At 44.8% G+C, this 25,728-nt stretch overlaps 1 protein-coding gene across 2 annotated transcripts in view; it reads right to left on the reverse strand.

Annotated features, from left to right (window-relative positions):
• Positions 1–25,728, reverse strand: part of SLC25A26 (solute carrier family 25 member 26) — a 76,874-nt gene that overhangs the window by 8,395 nt on the left and 42,751 nt on the right. For both annotated transcript variants that reach the window (XM_026052507.1, XM_026052506.1), the window contains 2 exons: positions 12,041–12,085; positions 2,084–2,153 (listed from right to left, as the gene is read on the reverse strand). In XM_026052507.1, coding sequence (XP_025908292.1) covers positions 2,084–2,153; positions 12,041–12,085 — 115 coding nt within the window. The remainder of the gene's footprint in view (positions 1–2,083; positions 2,154–12,040; positions 12,086–25,728) is intronic.

Below are 25,728 nucleotides of genomic sequence, written 5' to 3' on the forward strand. Positions count from 1 at the left end.
AATAATTCAATCTTAAGAGCTTTGAAGCTCTCAGAGGGTTATATGATCTCTAGAGGCCCTTCCAACCTCAAATAGTCTGTGATTTTGTGTGTGATTCTGCGAAATGATGGAAGAAGTTAAAAATATTGTTGTTAGAAAGGAAAGAATAGGCAAGAAAAAAAAMCAAAGGAAATAAAAGCATAGCAGACAAAACAAAGACAAAMGCATAAGGTACCAGAGTAGAACATATCATCAACTATAACACAATCTACCAAGTAAGACTCCAGTCCTCCAAGGATTTCTGCTTTGGGAATGAAATTTTCTTTTGGGGAATTTTCTTTTTGGCTGAACTGTGCCCTCTACCAGCTCCAAGGAGCAGGACGTCTCCGTGCTGATCCAGAAGTTGGGATCTGCCCAAGGGAGACCTCCCTCTTCCCTCTGGAAGCCCCTCCTGCAATGTTTCTGCTAGAAGGGGAGCAGACTCCACCAAATATCCACCAAAAAGGCCAACCTAACTAGCCAGAATCAAGATGTACAGAGAAGGAAATGGAGACACGGGGCTAGCTTTGCAATTGAGGCGCTAAATTGGACTTGAGGAAATTACTGCTCAAGGCCTTGGGTAAATCAGATAACCTTTCCAGCTCCGAACGTGCCTGAGCGCAGGATCTGTATCAATATGATTGTAAAGAGATCAGAGTTAAGCTAATGATCCCCTATCACACCTGCAGCAGATTCCATTTTAAAGAATTTAGCCCGCTGCCTTGTTTTGTTTCAAAACATAAAAAGGATACTCGACTTCAATCTCAGTTCTCTGACTTTGTTTGCACCAATTAAGGCAGTATAAAATCCAAAAGCAGAGTAAGAGTCTCTTCCCGCTGCATAAACTTGGAAAACAGGGCTGGATGAGACTATGAAAGATCATATAATACACCCTCCCCACCCCAAAATAGAATCAATTCTACCTAAACCATTCCTCACAGCTTGTGTGCCTGCTTTATTAAACTGTGAGCAATTAAAGCAATGATTTCTCTCTTAGCATGTGCACTCACAGCGCCTATCAAAATGAAGCCTCCATAGCTTAATCTCTGCTGGAATTCGGCTGCTATTAATACTTCAATTCCCCCTRCAGAGCTTATTTTAAAAAATTATATACAAGGCAATGGCTCCGATCTTGTAAGTCATGAAAGAACAAGCTTTGCTTTTGATAATCTCTATTTCTAGAAGTGCTATAATTTCTTTTTTAACGGGATTTTTTTTTTTCACATATTCTGTTACTGATTTGGAATCTTAAAAAGTATTTTAGCTCCTTGGGGAAAAGCTCTGGCTATCCATCTCTAAAGCACTAATCTGCTTTTTCTATTAAGACAGTTGAGTCTCTCCTCCCTCTAACTTGTCAGCTATACTGATGAGTCACTAATTTTTTTTTAAACACCTACAGTAGACTAAAATCAAGAAAGAAGCCTCCTGAAGAATCCAATTAACTTCTGGCTTGTTTGGTAATAAATAGTGCAGCATTGTATCCTGCCACTCTTTACCCTTGCTCTAGTGTCTGCAGACTGCCCAGATGTTTCGCCCCCTGTTCTTTGGGGCTTTATTTTATTTTACTTTACTTTTCGCTGCTGCGGAAGGCTTTTGCCTTGGGGCTGGTGCTCTCCTGACTCCAGTTAATCTCCGTGGCTGTCAGGGCCGTCACACGGAGGGTGAATCACGGCCKCTCGCCGCAGTCCCTGGAGCCTCGGGGAAGCGCTCGGAGCGGCCAGCTGCACAAACCCGCACCCAGCGGACATTCCCCTGGATGAGCATTTCACAAATCAACTTGGAAATAATCGCAAAGCCTGACTGACAGCGCCCGGGCTTTTAAATAACAGAAATTTGTCAAAAACAAATTGGTTGTCTTTCAAACAGACACCCTGCTTGAGTCTTTTTTTTTTTCCCCGTCGCTTGTCTTTCCTTTTCTGACTTTCCTTCTCCCAAACAACTGGATCCGCTTTCTTCTAAACAAACTTGAATTACAAAAGAATGCTGTTCTGCTATACTTAATAGATTTGCACATTTTTCCCTTTCTTCTTTAGTCTTTCTCAGTATAACATATAATCCTTTGCACCTGCAAAAGCTCCACAGACTGCTGACTGCCAAGAATCCACCACGTGACCCTGCTTCCATGACCAGAGATCCTGTGTTTAAAGAGAAAGGAAAATAAAAAGTTATTAAATGTTCGAATCTATCTGATYCCCATGTGAGTTAGCTCTGAGGATGGGAACTTAAACGAAAAGCTATTTTTGTGGCATTTTTCAGTGATGTAATAAGTGATTTTTCCCAAGGAACTTGTGTACTCGAACAAGCAGATGGAGTGAGAAAGATGTCTGGAACTGAGAAGGGCTTGAAGCAAATTGCTTTCAGGGATTTCATATGTATTTGCTTTCAGGGATTTCATATGTATGTATTTAAGCCTGTGGCCATGCAACTCTGCAAACGTTTTGTGAACTTATTTTGGTTTTGGCAGATACACCCGTGCAAAACAGACCATTGGGAGGGGTAGGAAGGGGGCCATGCAAAACATCAGTGCAGCCCCGCTGCACCCAACGCTCCCATCCAGGATAAGGGATTCCTGGCTCCGTGATGTGGGAATCCTGTTTGCCCCCCTCTGCAGTCCCTGAACCAGCCCCTCTTGTCCCCCTTTCCCCCCCAAGCCCCATCCTTGGGGAGTGGCTGTTGTTGCTGCCCTTGCAGGTGCCTGTGGTGCCCGCTCTGTGCCCGGTGTCCCCCGGGACCACACTCCCTTCTCCTCGTGCTCCCACACGCGGCGCTCCCGGCCCTCCAACACGTAACATCACTAGATCCACGTGCCTCGTAAACTGCTAACGCCAGCGGGGCCTATCCCAAACACGCGCTCGGGACCGAATGGAAAACACGGCGTGATGAGTCAGCGGGGCTCAGCAGGCAGGGCCAACACAGGCCGCCACGCCGGCCACGGTCACCTTGTTCTCGCCTCCTCCGCCCACGCTCCATCTCCCCCTTCCCAGGCTCCTCAGTGGAAAACCTCTGGAGCAGGGATTTCCACTTTGTTATGCTGAGAGGAGCGCTCACTGAAAAGGCATGGGCTTCTCCGGCCCTGCGGAGCCCTACCGCAAAGAAATCATTAATTCTATTTTATAGCCGCGGCACTATCTCACTTTTAAAGCTGTATTATTTCTCTGCTATAAAACAGTCTCGAAAGCAACCCGATAGCGGCGCGAGGCTGCGCTCTTGCTCTCAGCCTCCCAACCTGCAATCCCACGGGGGCACGGGATTCTGGCTCCCCTTGTTTCGCTGACTCGTCACTGAACGCGCCGTCCTCGCGCCCCGCGCGCTCCGGCTTGGCTGCTGCCGCTGCCTCGCTTGAATGTTTGAAAAATCAAACTGTTCAGAAAAACAATGGCCAGCCACAATGGTGTCTGGTATCTTGCCAYGGCTAAACAGCTGCAGCTCCGCTTTGCGAAAGCACTGAAGGGCTTTCCGTGGCTTTTAATGCTCGCCCTTCTTCTTCCTGGTGCTTTCAGTATGTGTTGCTGTTCTGCTGTCACCCGCAGCAAAAACCGATATTCATCTCATAAATAAACAAATGAGGACTCACAATTCTTCAAACCCTTAAGATGCTTTTCTGGAATAGCTTACGCTCTTTGGACATCCTGTTTTCTTGCAAGGCGTTCCTGCTGTAGGACACACAATCCCATAGGACAAAGAACGCTATTTTCCAGAGCCTCCAAGCACTATCGATGYACAAATCCCACCTCCAAAGCCCACTCTCCTAAAACTTAAGGTGCTTAGGAAAACTCTCACTGAATACTAGGATTTGGAAATCTAAGTGCTGGGGCCACTTGGCAGAGAGAGAGCAACTGTGTTTTTTAATTTAAAAAATATCCCCAAGTATGTATATATGTACAAGTAGAGCCTGGGATTCAGCCCAGTTGTTTTGGTCATGCACAAGCCACAATGGAGGATCTGCTGGAGGACCAACAGGACAGCGAGACCATTGATGCAGACCTCGGTGGCTTTGCCAGAAGCCCAGCCTGCCCTCAGTCAGTCTCGAGAGGGTTTATCTTAATGGCATTGCCCAAAGGAGCAAAAGGTCATTCCCAGTTGTTGGCACAGGGCTCTGACAACTCGTTTCTGACAGAACCTGACTTCCTTGCTGYACAAAGCGCCTTTGCCAAGCAAGGCAAGCTGATGAATTCCCGCCCGCTCAGCCCRCACACTGACAACAGGTAACGCGAGAGCCATGCAGGATGGAAAATTGTTCAGAAGGGTGGAGTTAGGAACAGTTCAATTAAACTAGGCAAAAGGAGAACTGARGCTGGAGAACAGGAAGAAAATTCCCAAACAGTGAGGTCTATTGGACTGCATAGCCAGTCTCCCCAGGGAAGAGAGGAAAGCCCTCTCCTTTGAGTCATTTAAAAATAGACTGGAGAAGGCACTGAGATGGTTCTGCAGGGAATCATCCCGCCTTGGCAAGGACCGCCTGTGATGACCTCATGCATTTCTTTCCATCTCTGATTTCGGTGATTCACTCGGGCTCCAGACCTGAGCATGCGAAGCAGAGAGGAGGGGAATGAGTGCGGCAGCRCAGGAGGAGGAGAAGCCAAGAGGAACGAGTGTCACGGGGCCAAGAGGACAAGCAGGTCCCTGGCCCACGTTCTTCCTAACCACACTCAYGCTGTGGGCCAAGCCAACGTGCTGAAGGTCACACGTGTTTTCTCTTACATCCAAGGGACCCACTAATGGACAGGTCTTTACAGCAAGCTGGGCTTTGCAGTAGCACAGAAGCTACTAGAGGCTTGAAAATACAGGTGATCGCTAGAGCCTTGTAGCCATCCCAGCCTTCAACCCCAGGATAAAACCCAGTGCTGGTTAAGCGCCTGCCGAGGTGCCTGCRAAGAGCCTGCCCAGGTGCCACAATCACCCAACTGCTTCTACACATCCCACCTGAGCATGATAGGGAATTCTTAGCAACAATCACCCCAATTTCACCTGCCTGGCTCCCCTCTCCTCACAAACAGTCTCCACCTGATAACACTAGGCTTGGCTTAAGGAGCAGCATGAGATAAGGAGACTTCTTTTGGCACTACCAGTCCCCACCAGTATCCCCGGCCCAGGAAAGCGAGACGCCAGCGCGTTACATGAAAGGGGGTGGCCATGCCAAGCCCGTGTCATGTGTATCCTATTAAGCTGCAGCCTGAATAGAAGACTTTGTTTCCCACTTCAAAGGACCCCATCCCAATCTCTCGCTCTTCCCTTATGAATAACAAATTGGAAATAAATCTTCTGGCTGAAGCGCATGGAAACTTGTACAGTTGGGGCCCTCTGCAGCTTCCCAGCTCAATCACATGCTAATTTTTTTTGTAAACACTCCTATGTGATATATATGTAAAACTCGCCATGCATTGCAGCACCATGTAAAGCAATACAGCGAGTGCATCCCAAGGGGCCGGGCACAGCGGGAAGCCTCAACACAGATTTCCAAGTATTCACAGGGACAATGTTTGCAAGAAGAAATCAGCTTTATAGGTAGTAGTAAAAGTAAGCTTTTCTTTCTCCTTGTCCCACCTCATTCCATTGCATAGACCTCTGCTCTCTATTCCTCATCACAACCACTATTTAGCTCTTTTAATATGAGAATATAAAGGCACCTGGACACCACACTCCCCTCAGCAGAGGGCACCTTGGACTAGTCAATGTTAGGATATATTAAAAGCCTTTCAATCTCTAAATAACTAAGAAAAAAAAAAGAAAATATTCTCTCTTTTAAATAAGGGAGGAATTTACGGTGCCCACAGGAGCATGGCACCGTCGAGRCTCCACATATGTTGAGGACAGCTGGCCTCAAGCTGGCCAATAATTTTTCACTAGTTCACATAACTTCTTACCTACGTGCCTGCCATCTTTGCTTTACATCTGAGCTCRCTTTTTGGCTTCGTGCTTAAAGCACAAGCAACATCTTGGTTTGTGTGTTCAGGAGCTTCAGGCTCTGAGGACACAGGGAAGCTCAATGGTCACAGCCCTCTCGCACCTGATGACCAAGCCAATATCCCCAAAACTGGAAAAAGCATCGAGGGAACGAGACTCCTCCAAGGCAGATGTCTTATTATTCTTCAGCCATTAAAAGGGAAGCAGGGCTCATGGCATACTCCAAGCTTTAGGCCTGCAGCTGAGTAAATATTACAATTTATCCAATGATAAGCATATGTAGTATTTCTATGCACCCCTCTGTTTCAGGCAGTGTTCAACTTGATGTTAACAGAGAATGGGGAAAAAAAACCTATCTGAATTAATCATATTGATTTGTGTGTACACATAATCCTGCAGACTGAGGCAAGAAAAGCATTCGTCACGCTTGCCTTTGCTACTAGGTATTTTACTTGCAACGTGGCATTCTGCATGGCTGCTCCTTACAGATGCATGGCACATTAGCTATAGGAGAAGCACAAAATTCGTAAGCAGATTGCAATTTCTGCACATGAAGTGGAAAAGCAATAAGTCAAACGTCCTCCCCAGTGAATTGCTATGTGCATATGTGCAGCATATGTGCAGTACATGTGTATATTATCGTGCAGGAAACATGCAAGCCCTAACATGGGAAAAACTCAGTGATCGAGTTCACTGTTGACATAAATGTTGAGTCTGCTATCACACTAATGGACTTGTGCTCGCTTATGCCAGCAGTGAATTTGGCCCTAGAATTAAACTCACCCAAATCCCAGACAAATTGAGAGAAAGAGAACAAAAGTTGGCCTACATGCAACAGCATATTTTTCATGTTAAAAGCGTTTCATTCCCTTTTTCTCCCCATATAATACTGCATTGATGTCTGCGACTCATTTGAATGTAAATCAAAATGGATGTGCTAAAAGCCTAGTTAAAAAAAACCCTGTCTTCAAACCAGTGTTCCCATGGCAAGGCAGAGCATAAAATGCCAGACACTCTCAGCTCCCAGAGCGGAAGGGGCAGTTACGTGTCTGGGAAGGCAAAAGCAATTCCCAAAATGGCTTCTAAAGGTGGAGCAACTTGCTCCGAGCAGGTGCACTGCTATTACCTGGTAGAAAAGATGTGCTCAAATACAGGTTTGTGTGAATAAGCTACAGGGAAGAATTACACGGGTTTTTGAAGATTCTTCAGCAAGGAGAAAGCATCTGAGACAAAGTGGCAAACCCTTCACACTGACGGTATCTACACTCTACCAGAAACATCCCCAGACCTCACCAGCAGGCCCAGCAACTTYCAACAAACCGCTCGTGGTCTGAGCATGATCAAGAGCATCACAATCCAGCCCTGTATCTCCGAACTGCACGGGTCTGTTTTGCTTCTGCCGTTTCAAACGGCACATTGACGAGCCGAGCCCATCCGACTGCCTCAGCCGGGCCGCAATGATTGCATTTGTTTCTCGCTCTCGAGCRCAGATGGCAGGGAGCATTCCTCCAACTGCGCTTAAAAAGCTGGGTGAATGACAGTTATTGTGACACTAATAAAGTGAGGGCTGTTTGCTGAACAGCTGTTGGCTGCATTGTTCTTTTTTGTGAGAAAAATGCAGCCGTTCTGCTCCAGGAATGCCGCCTGCGAGTTGCATCACGCCCCGACGCGGCGCGCTGCGAACCCGGCCCCGCGCTAGAGCAGCTCGGTGGACGGCAGTCACGTTAGCCTTATTTCACCATTGGGACTTCATCCTGAAATCAGCCTGAAGGGCACTCAAGGAAGGAGCGAGAAATGGTAAAACACTTACCATGCTTCTCACAAGGAAATGGGTTTAGCGGCAGGCCTGGCTTTCATTTGCTATTGACTTGCATGCAGCTGAGCACAGCAGAAAAGAAACACTAGACCAGGAAGAAAGGGACACYGTCACCTAGCTATAGAGCAGGGAAAGCCATTTTAGGCCCAGCTTGGCTGCATTCCTCTATTTTCTACTTATTTGGTTAAGCAGCAACAGGTTTGATTGTAAATTTTAGGAGGGAAATAGCATGTGGTTTATTGTTTCAGTGGTGGAGTTATAAACACGTATTACTGCTCGGGACYCCAGCTGCCTGGGCAGAAGCATTCTGTAAATCTTTCATTCTTATTAACTTTAAAAATCAGGTGCAAGGGGCTCCAAACAAGATGGAAACGCACTGAGCAGCCCTGGCACAGCAAGCCTCAGGGTATGTCTTAAAAGAGTCTCTGCAGTGACAATTGCAAGGCAGCCTGAGCCCACCCAGACGTTTTCACACCCTACAGTGCAAGCCAGGCCACCTGAGAGGCTTCAGGACCAGCATGTCCTGGAGGGGAGAACTGAGAGGACAAGTGAGCACATTGTGGCCAGGACCTTCACGTAGGTCTAGAGTCTACCTGCAAGCTTCCCAAGCTCTGTTCATTTGGAACACGGGTGCTAGTGCCTAGGTTGAATAACAGTTTTCTCTCCGGACTTCTACACTGTTACTGCAGAAGGTCCCAGATCTTTGGATTTTGCCTATCAATAAGAGGGAAATTCTGGCTTCATTCAGTGCCAGAGGAGCCAGATCTTCACCTTCAGTGCATTCAGCCCAAGATTCCTATCTTGCCTTCCAGGACGCAGGCCAGCCGAGCAGCGCAGTGTGTGACAGCCCTCCCGGAGAGGCTGCGTGTGCAAGAGCAGCATTCCTTGGCACACGTTCSGCCGGGTGAAGTCAGCATGACCCTGACATTGCATACTCTCAGCAGTGCGCAAGTGTCTCATCTCAGAATTGGATGTGTCTCATGGAAAAGACAAAAGGTTCCCACTATACTAGGTTTTTCCTCTTCAAAGAAATAAAACCACCTTATTTTTCAATTATACTCATTTAAGATCTATGTGCTCCTGCCCTATTTGCTTCTTCCCTCCACACTGACTACCAGAGCCTTTCTACAGACATAGAATACACTTGGTCTGCAAAGAGAGCGCTCTCCATTTATGGCTATTCAAGGGCTCTGCAACAGCAGCCAACAGAAAGAAATATAAAATCCATGAGGATTGAGCCCCGTTTCACCCAAGAGAAGGGCTCATTTTATACAAAGCACTGTGGTACTAGGGGCAGCCGGATTTCCAGCTGATCATCTCCACTTACAAGAAAGAAGATGATATTTTTGAAGAGCTGTTGCTGCCATCAAACCAGTCAGCGAGTTCTTGATGCTGAGCTTTTAAAACCCCTACTTTGTTGAACAAACTGATGTCCCACCTTTCAGTAAAGACCCTGAAACAGATATTTAATTTGTCTTCCTTCTAAAACAGACATATCATATACGTAAGAGTTTATTTTTATTAAAATCACCCCCATTTCAATGCTGTTGCCTTCTAAGTCATTGTGATCTAAGAAAAGAGTCACTAAGCTATGTAGCCGGAAATAAAGACTATTTGGGGCAATATCTATTTCTTATTAATCACTGAAATACCTGCTTTACCAGCACCCACAGTTTAAGGGATCTTACAGTTCGAAGATCTCTCTCCTTTTTCTACCTCACATCAGTGCATGGTATGTAAGTTTATTCTCACATAGGCAGCTGCTGCACATTCACATTCAGAAGAAGGTTGTGCCTGTAAACTATATGGCTAAAGCCAGCTGGAACCCTTGGAGCAAAGCAGAGAGACAAACAGGGATGTGGAAACACCTGATTCTCTGCCTATGACTGGCCTTCATTAGGCTGCTGCAAGTCTAATACCCTTCTGCTGGCTGCAGCCAGCACACCTGAAAGCAAAGGGAAACTCTGTTGTTCTCCCATGTGTCTCACTAACTGTCCTTTATGGTAGAAAAGGTCTTTTTCTTTATTCTTAAGGTGATTACCTTGCTTGGAGAAGTACAAGACTGAGTTGACTCCACCAGTTTATATAACATAGCACCAATGGCTATAAAAATCCTCCATTCACAATGCCTGAACTTTTGTCCTCTTTGAGATGAACAACACGTGTTCAATACACCATTATTTCAGCATTTACCTTCCCAAGCAACCCCATTAATAGAGCACAGTCTCACAGACCTTATCAAAGCTCCAGTTAACCCTTCTGCGCTTGGGCTCCGCACTGTTTGTCCCTTATCCTCTGCCCTCCCTCCTAATCTTAAACACTGCCTTGGTTCAAAGCACCAGTGAGAAGCCCCTGCATGACTCGTACTGCTAGTGATGCTACTGGCCACGTTCTCCCACGATGGGGGATTTTTCATCCTTTTGTTATATCGTAACAAGGGTAAGACAGTGAGAACTAAGAGTTTCCTAAGAGCTTCATTCATCTAAATAAAATGTATCCCACTTTCCTTGCCTGGCTTTGATGTGACAAACTCGGAGCTCTCTCCATGTGCTGATCTGAAGCAATATTGATTTTTGCAGATTTCTACACAGTTCCATATGCAGAATATATTGCAACCGGTCTGTGGACCAAACTAAGCCAATTTGAGTTTTCTTCAGATCTGCACTGACCTCTTTAGATTAAACATGATGTCTCATTTCTAGTGACTCACTCCCTTAGCAAGCTAAACTCAAACTGCCTTCCTTAAGCCTGTACTTCAAACAATCCATTTCACTGCCACAGGAATGTTAGTTACAGCTACTTTACATTCTGAAAACAACTTCCTGGCATCGTTTTATGCAGTTTTGGGGAGAACACTGCGCTTTTCCCCCTTTCACTCGTGCCACCCTGTGCTTCCCAAGCACCTACAGCATTCAGCCCACCTCACATCCRTGTCCGCACTTCACGCTTCTCCTACCTTTCCATTTGAGGGGGCAGCTTTTTGGGAAGCCTTTGCCTTCCATAAACACCAGTAGAGCACAGGGCACTGGGCTCCCACTGAAGCCTCTAGATGTTAAAGCTCGGAGCGTAGGCTCATCCCTCAAGGGTGGGAAGACGTGGCCTGAGAAGAGCCGGGCCAGGCAGCCGTGGGGAACTTGCTACCCTCCAACAGCAGCCCCAAGGAGATCACAAAGCCACCGTCCCTAACTAAGGGCAGCACAGGGTAAGCTAGTCTGTCAGCAATACCTGTCCTTCCCAGTACGTCTTCCCGGTTGGGTCCTGGTGGAGAGCACCTGAAGGGGTGCTGGAAAGCTGGAACTATGATGAAGGAACAAAGCAAAGCCTGGGGTCTCTCAGGGCAAAAGTGCAGAGACCCAGCAACACCACACAGCACATGCTGCAGGGTGGCTGGTAGCAAGGGACAGAGTTAACGAGTGGCAGCTGTTGGACATTTGCGAGCAACGAGCCAGAAGCCTCCACCAATTTCAGGTGAAGAAACTCTCCCTCTTCTCCAGGGAGACAGCTTCCATGTCACCAAACCACAGGCACAGCTTCCACCCTCTGGACAGCACCACGTGTGTGAACACACGCTGGATCTGCTCCGGATCCGCCTCCTCTGGGAAAAGGAGCCCTTGGCCGAGCCTACCCAGGGAGCCACTATTGCTGCTGCCTCTGCCTGCCACTTTGCGAGCAAATAGTCCAGGAAACTCTGGCCTTCCTTCATCCTTTTGCAGCAAGTAAACAGCCTCATGGTTTAAAGGGAAAAGGGATGGACTGAGAAACAGCTCCCAGGACCAGCTTGGGTGGCAGCGAGGAGAGCGGTGCCTCCTCCTGCGGCTGCTCTGCTCAAACAGCRCCCGACCGACACCGTCTTTAAAGGACCTTTCAAGTCAGGTACACAAAGCCCATCAAAATGGCCTGTCAGTGATACACCAAGAGCCTCTCCCTGCCTGAAAACACAGGCTTAGTTTTCTCTCCTTCAGTTACAATTCCTGTTTCCTTTAAATGCAAATAATAATAAAGTAATATCATGCAATTCAAATGGCTCCCACTCTGCTCCAATGAATAAAATTCCTTAGGGCAGCAAATAAGATTTCTGGCATGTTGGGAAGTAAAATTTAGCCTGCATGCCCTGTTTCAACGTTTAGATGATTCCTGTTATTTTTCCAAATATCCATGCAAAAGACCTTCACATGCACAGGCAGCCTGGTACATACTTGTTGATTCTGCACTGTCCTTCAACGTGATCAGCAAGCTAGGYAAAATACCCCAGAAAGCCTCTGTGGGACACATAACCTGTTGCTGTCATTAAAGATGACTTACCTTTAAGGATTCCCAGATTGGAAATTGTACCAGAGAGAAAGGAATCTGGAGAGAAGGTGGAAAAAAAAAAGAAGAAAAAAAAATGTTACCAAAGCAAATTAGGTTGTCATGTTTCTTGACTGGCTAAATTAGGAAACTTTATTGCTCGGTAGTGAACTGCAGCTTATTGCATTTACAAATCTTTAAGGACACTTTATGGATGCTGCCATTAAATGACTGGTTTCACTAAAGCAATTTTACTTTGCTTATCACATTCTCCGCTGAGAAGTTAATGTATCGTTAGCAGGGTGGCCTAGAAGAGCAGGCAGCAGCATAATCTAGTGCAGGGACCTTCTTGCCTTGACTCCCCACCAGGAGAGCCATGAGGATGCTGCAGGCCACACTCCCAGGGCCAGGAAGAACCATCTTCAGCAACACACCCTCTCACCAATGGTGGGCCTAAAAACATTTCTGTTCTGACCAGGCCTTTGCAAAGGGGACCTTGGCAACCAAGGGAAGGTTATTTGAACATCTCCCAGGGATCTCAGATCAATGAGACCCCTTGAGAAATAAAAGTAGGTTGTTAAAAGCTACCAAGTCCAAGCAAAACCCACAGGATAAGCTCTGTGGTTCTCCTCACTAATCACCTGCAAGGAGAGATGGTTCTGTCTAGCACCAGCCTGCATCTCCAGCGAGGCTGGAGTTCTGCCACTCTCCCCTGGCAGCATCTGTGCATTTCCAGCTCCTTCACTGCCTTTGCCCTGAGAAATGCCTCCYGACCAACCCTCCTAACACACAGGAAGAAAAGCAAACACACTTCTCCTTCAGCTCTGCATCCAGTTTTCACCCAGGAAGGAAAGGATGAGGCYGAGGGACCAAGAAGTCTCTACTTTTCACGGACGTGCCCTTTCTCGGAGTTCCCTCCCCTTCCAGTGTCACTCCTAAGCTCTTCTGCCTCTCCCTGCTCCATGCTGCTCCAACAAGCCCTATCCAAAATCCATCTCTGGTRCTTACTCTGCCTTCCCCATCTCCAGCCCTGTTCTCTGTCTTAAGGCATGGCACAGAAGGGTGTCCCCATAGCACTTCCAACCAGAACTGTGCTACATTTGTCTCTGTAGCTCTTTTTTGCCCCTTGCTAAAAAAGCTTCTCCCCCACTTCAACAGCTAGTCAGCTCCAATTTTAAACCTCCTTCCACATATCTGTTTCCTTCTCCTACTCTCTTATCTTCATGACCTCAAATATCATCCACGTTGGGTCAGATTTTCACCTCTTTGCATTGATTTTGTTGCTTAGTCTTAGAAAGCATAGAGGCGCCTTTTGTCCTGAGAACTAGTAGACACTCCAAATGAGTCACATTTRGTTAATGAATAAATCTTAACTCTTCATAACATGTGTAATGGCAGAATAAAAACATTCAGTATAGAGATATGAGCAGGTTTGTAAATCTAAATTCAGGTTATACCAAGAAACTTGGAAAAGRAGCCTCAATCCAACATCACAAGAGTTAAAGAGTATTGTCTGCTTCACTGTTGCAACTAATGATTAATAAATGAGTCTATTAAGTTAATCTGCCAGGCAAAACTAAACTTGACAGACACCTGCCACAGAAAATTTGTTATCTATTCAGGCAGGAAATGGCAGTGAGAAGAAATCAATGTCACTGCTGTACATTGAGCTGACAAACTGAAATCTCAGAGGAAGTTTGTCATCTTGAACAATATCCCTGGTGGCATCTCAGAGCCCCACAGTAAAGGTCAAACATGGCTCTTATTTATCAGGGCCTTGAAACTCTAGTGTAGCAATTAAATTTTGTTTTCAATACTGGGTGAAAAAGTCCAGCTATTTGACAGTAATGTGTGGTAACATATTTACGAGAAGATATATATAATATATATATATATATATCTCCACATGCTGCTGCATCATTGTTGAWTTGCAGTTAAATGGCATCATTTCTTTGCAATATAAAATGAAAAGCAGCATAATATTCCATTATCTAGGCCAAAAAAGAAAGGGGGGAAATGAAACAATACCCACTACATTTGCTTCAAATTTGTTAAAAGGAGAAAAGGAAATGCACTATTTCCAGCTGTATACCAAATAAAACAAGCTTTCAAACACACAGGCTCCAAGTGCTGCTCTTCTRTACTCATGAATGAGTGTAAAGACTATGCAGCTGCTAATACGACAACAAGGGGAGCTTTTGACATAACCCCCTTTGCATCTCCGTTGCTAGCTAGAGAGGAAACTTGTTCCCGCTGCTCTTTGCTTTTCGGCGCTCATGGTGTTTGTCTTCCAAGTCCTGCTCAGCAGGAATCAGAAGCACATGGAGATTATGGCCTTCACTTCTTCAGGAGCCCCAGAAGATGCTGCAAGGCACAGCCTACCAAAAGCCCTGGAAAGGGTTAGGATGCAGGTCAGTGGGATCTAGGCAGCCACACATCTCCATCCTCCCTGGCATGTCTGGGACAGGGAGCTCAGTTTTCAAGCAAACAATGAAGCACCTTCCCTCGCACACAGAAGTTCCTAAGAAGAAATATTCTCCTAAAATCAAAGCCTCCATCATAGCCTGCTAGAAAACATCCTGGTTTTAAAACAGCACCCACACAAGCAGTCTCATGGGCAGGGGAGTTAAGGCAGTTCAGCTTCCCACCAGTTTCCTTTTTCTCATCAGATTCTCCAAAGCCTAAAAATTCCAAGCCGAGCTCAGCTTCCCGTGCCTGGAATCTTCATCACAGCTTCCTGCGACACGGATCGCACAGCCCTTGTCAAAAGGTAGGTTCACACTGCAGAGAAGCCCTCAAATTTCTTCTACTGCCTCCTCATGCACCTATTTTTAAGAAGCCTCTGGGAGCTTCTATTTCCCCTGCAGCTCCCACATTTCTGCCACATTCCTGCAGCCAGCAGGACCAGAGGGTACCAGGCAGGAAGAAACAGCCCGGCTGCACACACTGCTGTGTGCTCGTGTGCGTACACCCTGCTTGCATAAGCCTCGTTTCCCTCAGAAACCAGACTAAACAGCCTACGCCCAAAAGCAGCACTAATATATGCAAAATCTCTGCATCTCTGCAAGCGTTAATTCATCCCAGAGGGAAAAAGACTTCGGATGCCATGCGAACCCTCTCTGCTCCCCCATGACAGGCATGGCAAAACTCAGTTTGGGGACGATTCTCCATCCGAGCAGCATTCACCATTTGAGCCCATGTTGCATTTTCCTTTTTAAAAGCACAGCTCTCCAGCAACGGAGAGAATCGTGCCCTGCCAGGCGGCAATATTTCTGCCTGAAATGGGCTAAGGCAACAATGAAAATGTGCTCCACACATGTGGGTGACTTTCTGCCAACAAATATGAATCCCTGGCGAGCTTCGCCAACCTCTCATTTGACATTCATATAAAATAGACAGAGGGTACCAGTTCTCATGCCTGGCCTGATGTTATATAACCATGCTGTTTGTTCAGCACAGTCAAATCTCACACTAAAAAAAAAGAGTAAAAAAAAGTGTAAAGCTCCCAGAGAGCTGTAAATCATTATTCTGACATGTTTTATAGGTTAGTGAAATTGTCAGTTACTTTGACCCCTGCTTTTTTAGCACCTGATACCTAAGTTAATGTAGGAAATGTTGCAGATCTTTTTTCTTTTTGCAGATCTCCCTCAYTGTCCTCATACAGAAGGATTTTTAAATCCTTAAAATCACGTTTTTATAAGTGAGTTATACAAACAGTTGYACTTCACTGTCAGCTAAACAGAAAAACAAATCACCAGCTCTCCAAAAAACACCAGCCCGCACGTCCTGGAGTTTCATCTCAGAACAAAGTCTCACTAAACACTGCTTGAAGAAACAACAAAAAAATTAAGGGGCAGCTTAAAACTAGTGCTATAGAATTGCATCAATAGCAAAAACACAGCTAGTGCTAATGTTCCTCGTTGCTGTAACACACCATTTTGAAGTAATTCAGAATTCCCCCATTCAACGGGCGATGCTAAGTCGCAAGCTGACATCTTCCAGAAGGAAACTGTGCAGCCAGACAGCAGGGAGGGGAGATGCTGAAGGAGTCGCAAAGAAAAGGAGAGACTAGGGGGAGGAGAGCGGGAAGGGAAAAAAAACAACAGAAAAAAMTCATCAGTCCCTTCAAAACTGGGATTCCCTTCAAAATATGAGGATTCTTTCACATAAAGAGGAAACAGATGTTCGTGGCTGGGATTTGCATGTGGCTTTATTCTCCTCTAGCATACAATGAAACTACTCTTCTTCTCATCCTTCGAGCTAGAAATTAAACAGTGGCATGTCATGCAGAGTCCAGCTGTGCTTTCTACCTCCAACCTTTATTAGCAATATATTTAAAAGGAAGAAAACAGACAAAAAGAAAGGGAGAAACTCGAAAAGCCCAAGAATTGAAAAGCTATGTGGTATGTGCTCTCAAAACAATATAAAATCTACAGATGTTCTTACTAATCTGCGGCACATGTTTGTTTATTCAGGTTTTCTCTGTCTCCAGTTCAGTGGGGCTGCATCCTCCAAATGAGGTATCTGTTTTTGCAAATGTTAGAGGAGATACTGAAGGAGAGGGCAGCTGACCAGCCAAAGACTCACCTAGAAAGTCCCTGAAATTGCATCTCCGTCCTCAAAACTGCTCTCCCCGCTGTTCTCTGTAATATTAACTGGCGAAATGTTAAAGGTTATGAAGAAGATTTTGGTAGCTCTCTCCATGTCACCCAGGCTAATGGCAGGAACAAACTGCAGGTGCCAATGGAGCCTTCTCCATCAAAATTACAGAAGAGAGCCAAATTACCCACAACTTGGCATCAAAAAAATAGGTCATTTTCCAAGGATACATAAATATACAAATTTCAAAAGACTAAACTTTCTTTTTTGAGATCTTTGCCTTTTTTTTTTCTTGTTTTTGAGATCAGCCCTTTATGAGAGATGGTTCTTTTCACATAGGTTCACATGACAGCAGCATAAAAGTCTGTTGGCCCGCTGCAGTTAACACCAAACATCTCCTTCATGACCACGTAAATCAGGTTTAGTGTCTTGTCCTCTTAAAACCCTTCACACCCTTGCAAAACACACCCAGGCTGTGATACACTGACATTCCACCTATACATATACTTCTCCAAAAACAGGATTTGAAAGGAAAGCACAAGATGAGGCAAGTCTCCTCCTTGGTTAAGTCACAGGTTGCACCAATACACATAACTACATAGAGTGGGGTATAAAGCACTAGAGCTTTCCTCAGTACAGACTGAAGGTGAAGGTGTAGGAGAGTTCGGCCCAGCCACCTTCAAGAGCATCCTGGAGCTGACAAAGTCACTTATTTTCCTGCAAAGCTTCAATTAATACTGCCTCCCAGATCCTACTTGATAAACTGCAGACTCTTCGAGGAACCTAATGAAGGTAATTTGTAATCTTAACATGAATGAAAGGCTGTCAAGGCCATCAGCCAYGTCCTGCAGCTTTGAGAGATGAAAGGAGTGAGCACAGGGAAGGAACGGACAAGTTTATATCTTAAAAATGATAGAAGGCTCTGCTAATAAACACTGAGGCAATTAGAAACAACAGACTTCAAGCAAACATGACAACTCTAGTATAACAATGACCAGAGAAGATCATCTCTGGCTCTGCTTCTAAGAAACACAATGAAACACCAAGTCCACATACAGTAACTACACAAAGTCAAAGAGAGGTAGGGCTGTATGAAAAGACAAAAAAAGGAAAAAGATCATCATAGGCAAAACTCTGAAGTGACATTTGCTAGAAACATCTGAAAATCCTTCAGTGTTGAATGGGTACCTCTCCAACACTGCCAGSGGAAGACGGGCAGCATTGATGAGGGCAGACACACTGATCTCAACACTGTTGAAGGTGCCATCAAAATGCAGCTTTCAGCCGATGCACCAACAACTTTTTGAGTTATTCTGCAATTCTCTCACTTTCAAGCTTCTGACAATAGCCCTGCTCCAGCTGGGGAGACAACTGCAAGCTCTAAATGTGCAAAAATACAAAATACCTGAACTGTAAGCATTATTCTGATTCAAACATCCACTAATCCTCAAATAAATATTTGCACCTTGCTTCCTCTGTTTTTCCATCTCTAAAACCAAAGTAATTCCACTTGTCACCTGGCATATGTGAATGTTTGGAAGTAAATTCCTTTATGAGACAAAACATGACATGCCCTGCAGGGTTGCTTAATTTGGTTACAAGCCATTATCACAGATGTCTTTTGGGCCTATGTGATAGAAGTTCACATTCAACAGGTTTTTCTTTTCAACAGTGCTGTGAACTGATTACAAGGGGAATGTAAAAAGGGCATTAAGCAGAGATAAATAGGTTGTACCATAAAAGGGAAATTCTATCCAGTTTCCCCTCCATTTGAAAAAGTTTGATGAAACAAAAAAGGGACAAAAAAGAGTTTTTCTGGAGAAGTAGTGCTGACTAGCAAAGGGAAAGCGCACAGATCTGCCATGACTACACGTTCCCAACCATGGGAATAAGAGAAGTATCGAGGCAAGCCTATCAACGTATCTTGTGCTGAAGTCCACTCAACTCAAACTGTTGAGTTTGTGCAAGAGCCTGATGACCACAGAAGACATTAACGTCTCACAAGGGTGCCAGAGATCATCACTGAGCTGTTGAAGCTATTTCCTCAAAGGAACAAATTAACAAAGAAACATATTAAAAACTTTTAAAAATCTCACCTTCTGCACCAGCCCCATACTCTGCTGTGAGGACAGAAAAGCTGTATTAGAAATTGCCTAAGGTTAGCCAAATAAACTGATCCTGTTGGACTTCACACAGGCRTGGGATCGATCAGGCCCTAAAAATGCAAACACTAGACATGTTCTCTCCTCCTCCAGCAGACGAGCCCAGAGGAGATGCCTGTTTTGCTTTCTTCTTTAAAACAACACATAAAAAACCGTCAGCAACGAAGCGAATACGCTAACATCAATTTGTACACGCTGTTTTTAAGGCGCAGATAAAAATCTCGTAGGCTAAAAGATGAGTTTAGCAGCTCTGGAAGAATGAAGGTATTGTTTAACAGGAAGCAGATGTATGTCAGATGGCAAACTCATTAAAGTGTCCCATCGTTAAAGGAAACAGGATAACAATGAGCCATCTGAAAAAACGTGAACTGATCAGGAAATACACATGCCGCGGCTAATCTCCTATTTATTGGTAGGTAATGCCTTTAAGTCATGCACATGCATTGAGTTTAGGAGCATGAAGGCTTAATCTTTGTTCTCATGAAAAAAACATAACTGCAGAACCCTAAAGCATGGAATACAACATTTCTGGAAAAAGCCTGCTGAAGGAAAAGCCTAACATTTGGAGAAACTATTATACAAGTGTGCGGACACACACGTATGGTTATGTGCTGCTATTCAGAAGCAGCTGGTTTCTGCTGCTGAAGCTGAAATTCCAAAGCTTTGAAGACATTTCATGTTCATTTTACACACGTGCACTATTTTTAGCTTGAAAATAGTTAGAAATTTGCCTTATAAAAKGTAACTAGCAAGTGAGACCCTCCAAGTATTAATATATAAAAATCTAATCCAAGAAAATAAATTTATAGGATGGCATTTGACTGACAGATTTTCAATATTACACAGTTGAAAAATTCCACAAATAGAGGGTTTTTTGAGTGAGATGCAAGGAGCTGAGCACTAAGAATTAAACAGCATGTTTGTCTCATAATGCAGGTGAATCTGCAGGCAGGATAGTCTAGAAGGTAGTGCTTCCTCCACCAAATATTCAATCAAACCAAAGAACAGTGCAGCTATGACTTTATTGATCCTGGCATAAAGGTCCTGTCCTCAGAGTAACAGCTATTAAAAAAATAAAATAATGAAAGGAAATCTGCCTCTCCCTTGCTTGATGTTTCTCAATTTACAGTAATTTTGTTACAAGTAACTTGTTACTACATTATGATTACAAATAGAGCCCAGMGGCTGTTATCATAAAAATGAAAACTTCTCTCACTGGTGTTTTTTGGATGTCATTATAAAAACTTGTTGCAAAGTTTCTGGATCAGGATCCATGCTCAAGATCCAGAAAAGAAGAGAGAATTCCCTGCCTTTAGGGAAGCTGATAAAATTGTCCTCCTAGTAGCTATATTCTAGCCCAGGCTGTGCAAAACATTTAAGAATAAGTTAAAGTCCCAATGAAGTCCATGCAACTTAAGCATACACTTCCGAATGTCTTAGCAAATGTACACTGAAGTTTTGCTGAATTGCTAGCCTTCATGATTATGAAAGGATCTTCCTGTATATTTGCCTTTTTGTGGAAAAGGAGAAGTAGACAGATAAAAATTGCTTTAAAAATGGGGAAAAGCTACCCAGGTAGGTCAGAATTACTCCACCAAGTCTAAGGCAAAACCAACAGCTGCAGCAGCAACTACTGCAAAACAACACAGACAACTGGGCAACAGTCACCCAGGCTGAAGCTGTTGGTCTCAGAGTGGAAGAGCCACACAGMGCTGTTTAGAAATCTCACACCATTATCTCCATCATGTGGCAAAGAGAAAAAATGCAGATTAACATCAAATTCAGGAAGTGCTGCTCCTGAAAAGATATCTGATGTGCTTCACACACAGGAGGACACATGTTTATGGCTATACACAYGAAGAATTTGGGGACTATCTCTCAGACTGGGGCATTGCTGAGCTCCTTTGAGGGCCTGGATGCTTTTAGTTGTTTAGTAGGAGCTGGATCTGCATTGCAAGCCATGGGTGAAAGATGAGGTAGACAAAGTGCTTACAGTCTCATGGGCAGTACCCCCAAGGGAACCTCCACATTGAACCTAAGAAGAAGTCCAGAGCATCCTTCAGCACATCCAAGCTAGCAGTCCTAAAATGCAAGTCTATACAGACAGGGTTAAAGAACTGATCTTTGTTTGCAAGCTCCTTGAAAGACTTCACCACATGCACTCTCTGTTCAGTGTTAGCTGAAAAGGAGTTGATTCTGTAAAGCACTAAAACACATGTCTAATATCCCACCTCTTTACAGCAAAGCGCTTAAATGTGTCCTTAAATCCTGCACACGAGGCAGACCATTCCGTATGCCTGAAGTCAAGGCTGGATTATTTTCTTCCCTTTTTAATAAACCTTTAGGCCAACCACATGACAGGGCCTTGCAGAAATTAGCGGGTGAAATTACTTGCCTATGTTACCCAGGGGGACTGACTACCTTAGGAAAATCGTCTCTTCCAGCCTTCATGTATTAAAGCACAAGAACTTTCTGGTTTCCAGAACCACTGCTACAGTCCCACAAACTTCAATCATACATCCTAATCTAAAATCAACTAAACTGAGCTGAACAATCCCAACAAGCACTTGATCACGACCCAAGCGAAGAGTTATGTATGTACAGACACAGGAAGGATGGATCCCCTGTTGTTTATTTATTGATGGTTTAACCAATTCTGCAGCCTCTGTTACCATTTAAACAGGAAGGCCCCAGGACCCAGGAGACCCCCTGGCCACGCAGCTGCAGGGCTGCTCCCAGGGGAGCCTTTTCCCACCGGCAGCCCGAGGTGGCGGCTGGACCGTGTCAGGGCCCKGCAGGGCCACCTGGGCCCCGCTGCCCTCCCAGGTGCTGAGCGGCAGCAGCCGGCTGCATCCGCGGATCCCGCACACCCAGAGCAGGGGAATTGGCTTTCCAGAGCCTCTGGCAGGCTCCCCCAAAGGAGTTCAGCCCTCAGACAGGGACAAACACGGATTTTCCTTGCTCAGTCACCCCAAAGGGCTCTTCACACAACAGCAGCTAACTCTTGTTCTAGGAAACCCTGGTTAGAGCCACGATCAGCAAAGTAGACACTATTAAGCTTCCACTTTACGGGTATAAATCATCCCCTCCATGCTTGGCAAAGCACTTAAGCACATGCTTAACTTTAACTATTGCTGAATAGGAACAAGATTATGCTTTAGAAACATTAAAGACCAGACCCAAACAAGTTTTTAGACTCCTCGCTCTTCTTTACGCTCCCAACTTCCCATTAATCTCMGAGCTCTTCCCGAGCTGGAGCTGAGCCAAAGTGTTTTGTTGAACTGATGCCTAAACAAAGTTTTCTGCTAATTTGGGGCTGCAACCAATGTGCTGAATGAAGAGAAAAGCCAAAGAAAATAGCCGACACTTTTCTGTGGGTTGCTTTAGATATACAACACAGAACTTGGAGTGACCTCAGACACCAAACCTAGCRTAAAGCAACGGTTACACAACAGCAGCTCCACCAAGAGGTTCTTGYATCAGTAAGAGGCTCTTGGCAGTAGGAAAACCTAAGGACCAGGGTGACGTCCAGGGTTCCAAGAGGGCTGGGATCACAGCAGCTCCATTGAGCTCCTCTCTCATGCAGCAGTTCTGGGCATAGTCTCTGCTGCACCAATAGTTCCTTTAAGGAAACAACTTCTGCAGAAAACGCTGATGCCAAAAGGAGAGCGCCAAACTGCGTGGGTATAGGGATGGGGGTATAGAGTTGGGAAACGCTGCTCTTGCAGCTTCAATCCATTTAGAGGTCACTTCACATCGAGAAGGTTCCCCTGAGATGACTGCTTTTCCTCATAGGTGTTGCAGCCACATCCAACAGCCCTCACAGCCAAGCAGCAGTGTTTTAGGCCTAGGATGAAGATCAGGATGGGGGAGGCTCCTAAATCTTTGCCGAAATAGTCATTACACTGAAAGGGAATTTCCAGTGCACTAAGAGAATCAAGACAAAATTAGCTTCATAAGAAGGATGAGCCACTTCCACCACCACTGCAGTGCATGCCCAGGGCTAGCTGGGGAGCACCGACTCCAAAAGCAGAACCCAACGCCAGGAAGATCCCATCTGCATTTCCAGGCACTGAGCAACAGCCCTTCCAAGACAGTGCTGATTAAAAATAAATAGATAAAAGGGTAAAGAACTTGCTCCTTCGCTTCGCAACACAGAGCAGCTTAGCAAGACAGATGACAAAAGCCTTTAGTGTGGCAGAACAGTTAAATACAATCACAATAAAATTCCACCTGTCAGCTCCAAAAGCACCCCACATGTAGAATTTACACAAGCTGAACCGGAGCCGGTTCAGGGCATGTCATAACAGTTAGTCATTTCTGCACTGCGCACTGTTAAAATTGGCCTCAAGATGAATTGAGTGCCTGTAAAGGGCAACCATATTTCAAGCAAACCAGGACATGCTTAGGGTGGTTGGACTGCCCCTTGAGCTGCATTCCACATTGTTTCATTTTTGCCACTTGGTTTCGTGAAAAATATTTCCAGTGCACTTCCAAAGAAGCCTGCAACCCGGTGAAAACAGACAGTGGTGGGAAACTTCAAGAKCAGGAGGGAACAGAAAGCTTTGCGTTTATACTGAAAGGACTGTGCATAGCATTCTCCAAACCAGTGCTCCCAAGGGAAAAGCAGGGCTCACAAATCCCCCTTGCTCACCTAAGTTGTCTGCGATCTGCTAGTGCCCAGATATTGAACTACAGCCTTTTTCCCATCTAAACAGCATCGGAGGAGGTTTTTTGAATGGTTGCCTACTTTTAGTTACGCATTTCAACAAAAGCGATTTGGGGCTGTAGGAGACAACATTGTTCCAGTTTTAATAAGAAGGTCTCTCCCAGTGATTTCAGGCACGCATGCGTTTTCTTGAAGAGTGTGGGGCTTGAATTCAAGAAGGCATGCAAAAGACTCTCGAATTAGGCCAGTAGTACCGAGCACCTTCACCCCACTTCTGCATCAACTTAATTTTAGGCAAACAAGTCTAGGGAAATAACGAGGCACAGCCCTTTCCAGAAACCTGCACATCAGAGAAGTCAGTTTGACAAAACAAATAGAAATCCTCTTCAAGCTAAGAAATCAGACCAGCAATAACACAAGATTAATAGYAATAAAATGTTTGGGTTTTTTTCGCCATGCAAAACAACCTATATGCCGTATCTGCACTCTACTGCACACACTTTGAAGACAGAAAACTACAATCAGCAATCAGTATATTTTTCAGATGCAGCAACTAGGACTGAGTTGTTTATAATAATTTCATAGTGAATGGTGCAATAAACCCATGTTCCCTTTATACAACAGAATTAATAGAGACATACACAGAGAAAAAAATGGGTATTTTGGGTCTCCTCTTATTCCAAGTAATATATATATAAGCATACAAAGTCCAGCCAACTRGACTACTTAAAACTTCCTTCTCTTTCTACTTGTGGATGTTTCCACCATCCATTTTGGAAAATCCAACATTTGGAGAGCTAGTAAGAAGCCTGAATGGCAGACAGGTCCAAAGAAGGTAGGCAAAGGCTCCTCTAGGGACAGGGCATCGTGCAGGGAAGGATCAGCACAATAGCAGAAGGTGTAACATGGAAAAGGCAGCAGTCACTTCATTATAAGACAATTTTGTACCAAGTACTTCACAAACTGGAGATTTGCCCCAGGACCTGCAAATGCGAGAAGGAAAGCAAATATAATTGCTTAGTTCACTTAAAAAGAAATGCAGCACAGCCACTGCAAGTTTAAGTGCCATTTTGGTGACAGTTTATCCGTGCTAAATAAATCATTTATACACCTGACACAGCTCATTTCTTCCTTTCATGATAATTATAGTTTTAGAAGCCTCATTTAAGGGGTGCAAATTAATTCCGAAATTCCACCTGCTGTCAAAGAGTGTATTTTATTAGGTGATTAATTACCTTCAGGAGCACTTCAGGAGACACCTTGAAGGCAAACGAAGATTGCTGTGACAGCTCCTTTAAGATATGGCTCAGCTCCTGCAGCCCGATGAGCCCGGAGATAAAATAACTGCATGCAGGTGTTAGCATCTCCAGCACCTTGGGACAGTTTCAGTTCAGAGCAGTGCATCTCCCCTCAGAAACATGCAAATATTTGCCTTGATACTACGGCCTTCGCTTTGTGAGGAGCTCCAGATGCTGCTTGGCGTTGGCCCCGCATCCACAGGTAGGTAGGAGGTAAAGGCAGCTGGGGGGGCTGCTCCTCCCTAGACCTCAGTGAGCTCCTGCCATCCCCTGCACATGAACACGCACCACCCGACCTTCTATAGCTTCTCTCCCTGGGTGCAGAGCACATAAGACTAATTTAAAAACTTCTGAGCACAAAATATTTTGGGAAGCTTTATATAAAGCAATTATAGCTTTTAAACTATTCCCTGTAATTATTTTTAATTTGCTTCTCGTACTTCTCTAATCATGAATATAAACTACAGACTGTCCATTTTGCTGTCTGTTACAGTGTGTTACCATAAGCACCTTTTGGTTTCTGCATACAGAGGAAAAACATCTTTATGAAATTCAGCTATGAGATGACAGCATCACACAGCCTTTGTCAAGGGAGCCCTGGGGTCAGCGAGCCCTTATGCACGAGCTAAAAACATGAGGTGTTTATCACATAAAGCTCTCTATTTTTTCTTTATTAAGTAGCGAGTTCAGAGCACCAGTACTAACCTGCAAGTAAATACCTSAACAGTTCTAATATGGGTCTCTAGAGTAAAATCTGATTTGGAGAGTACTGGGCATTTGGCCCCCTCTGTGGTAAAAGTGGGGGTAACATTTTTTGATAATTTTTTCCACCGTGTCCTTGCTAACATTTCAGAGCTCTACACTGACTATTACCTGGAGCTTCCAGGAGATCCAGTCTCTTCACAAAGCAGTAGAAAGTTCTACCGTGAGCAAGTGTAACTTGTCCTTTTGGTCAAGCTTGAAGGAAAAAGATTG

This window comes from Nothoprocta perdicaria, unplaced genomic scaffold (genome assembly GCF_003342845.1).
Source record: "Nothoprocta perdicaria isolate Ctin4 unplaced genomic scaffold, notPer1 scaffold_9, whole genome shotgun sequence".
NCBI classification, from domain to species: Eukaryota; Metazoa; Chordata; class Aves; order Tinamiformes; family Tinamidae; genus Nothoprocta; species Nothoprocta perdicaria.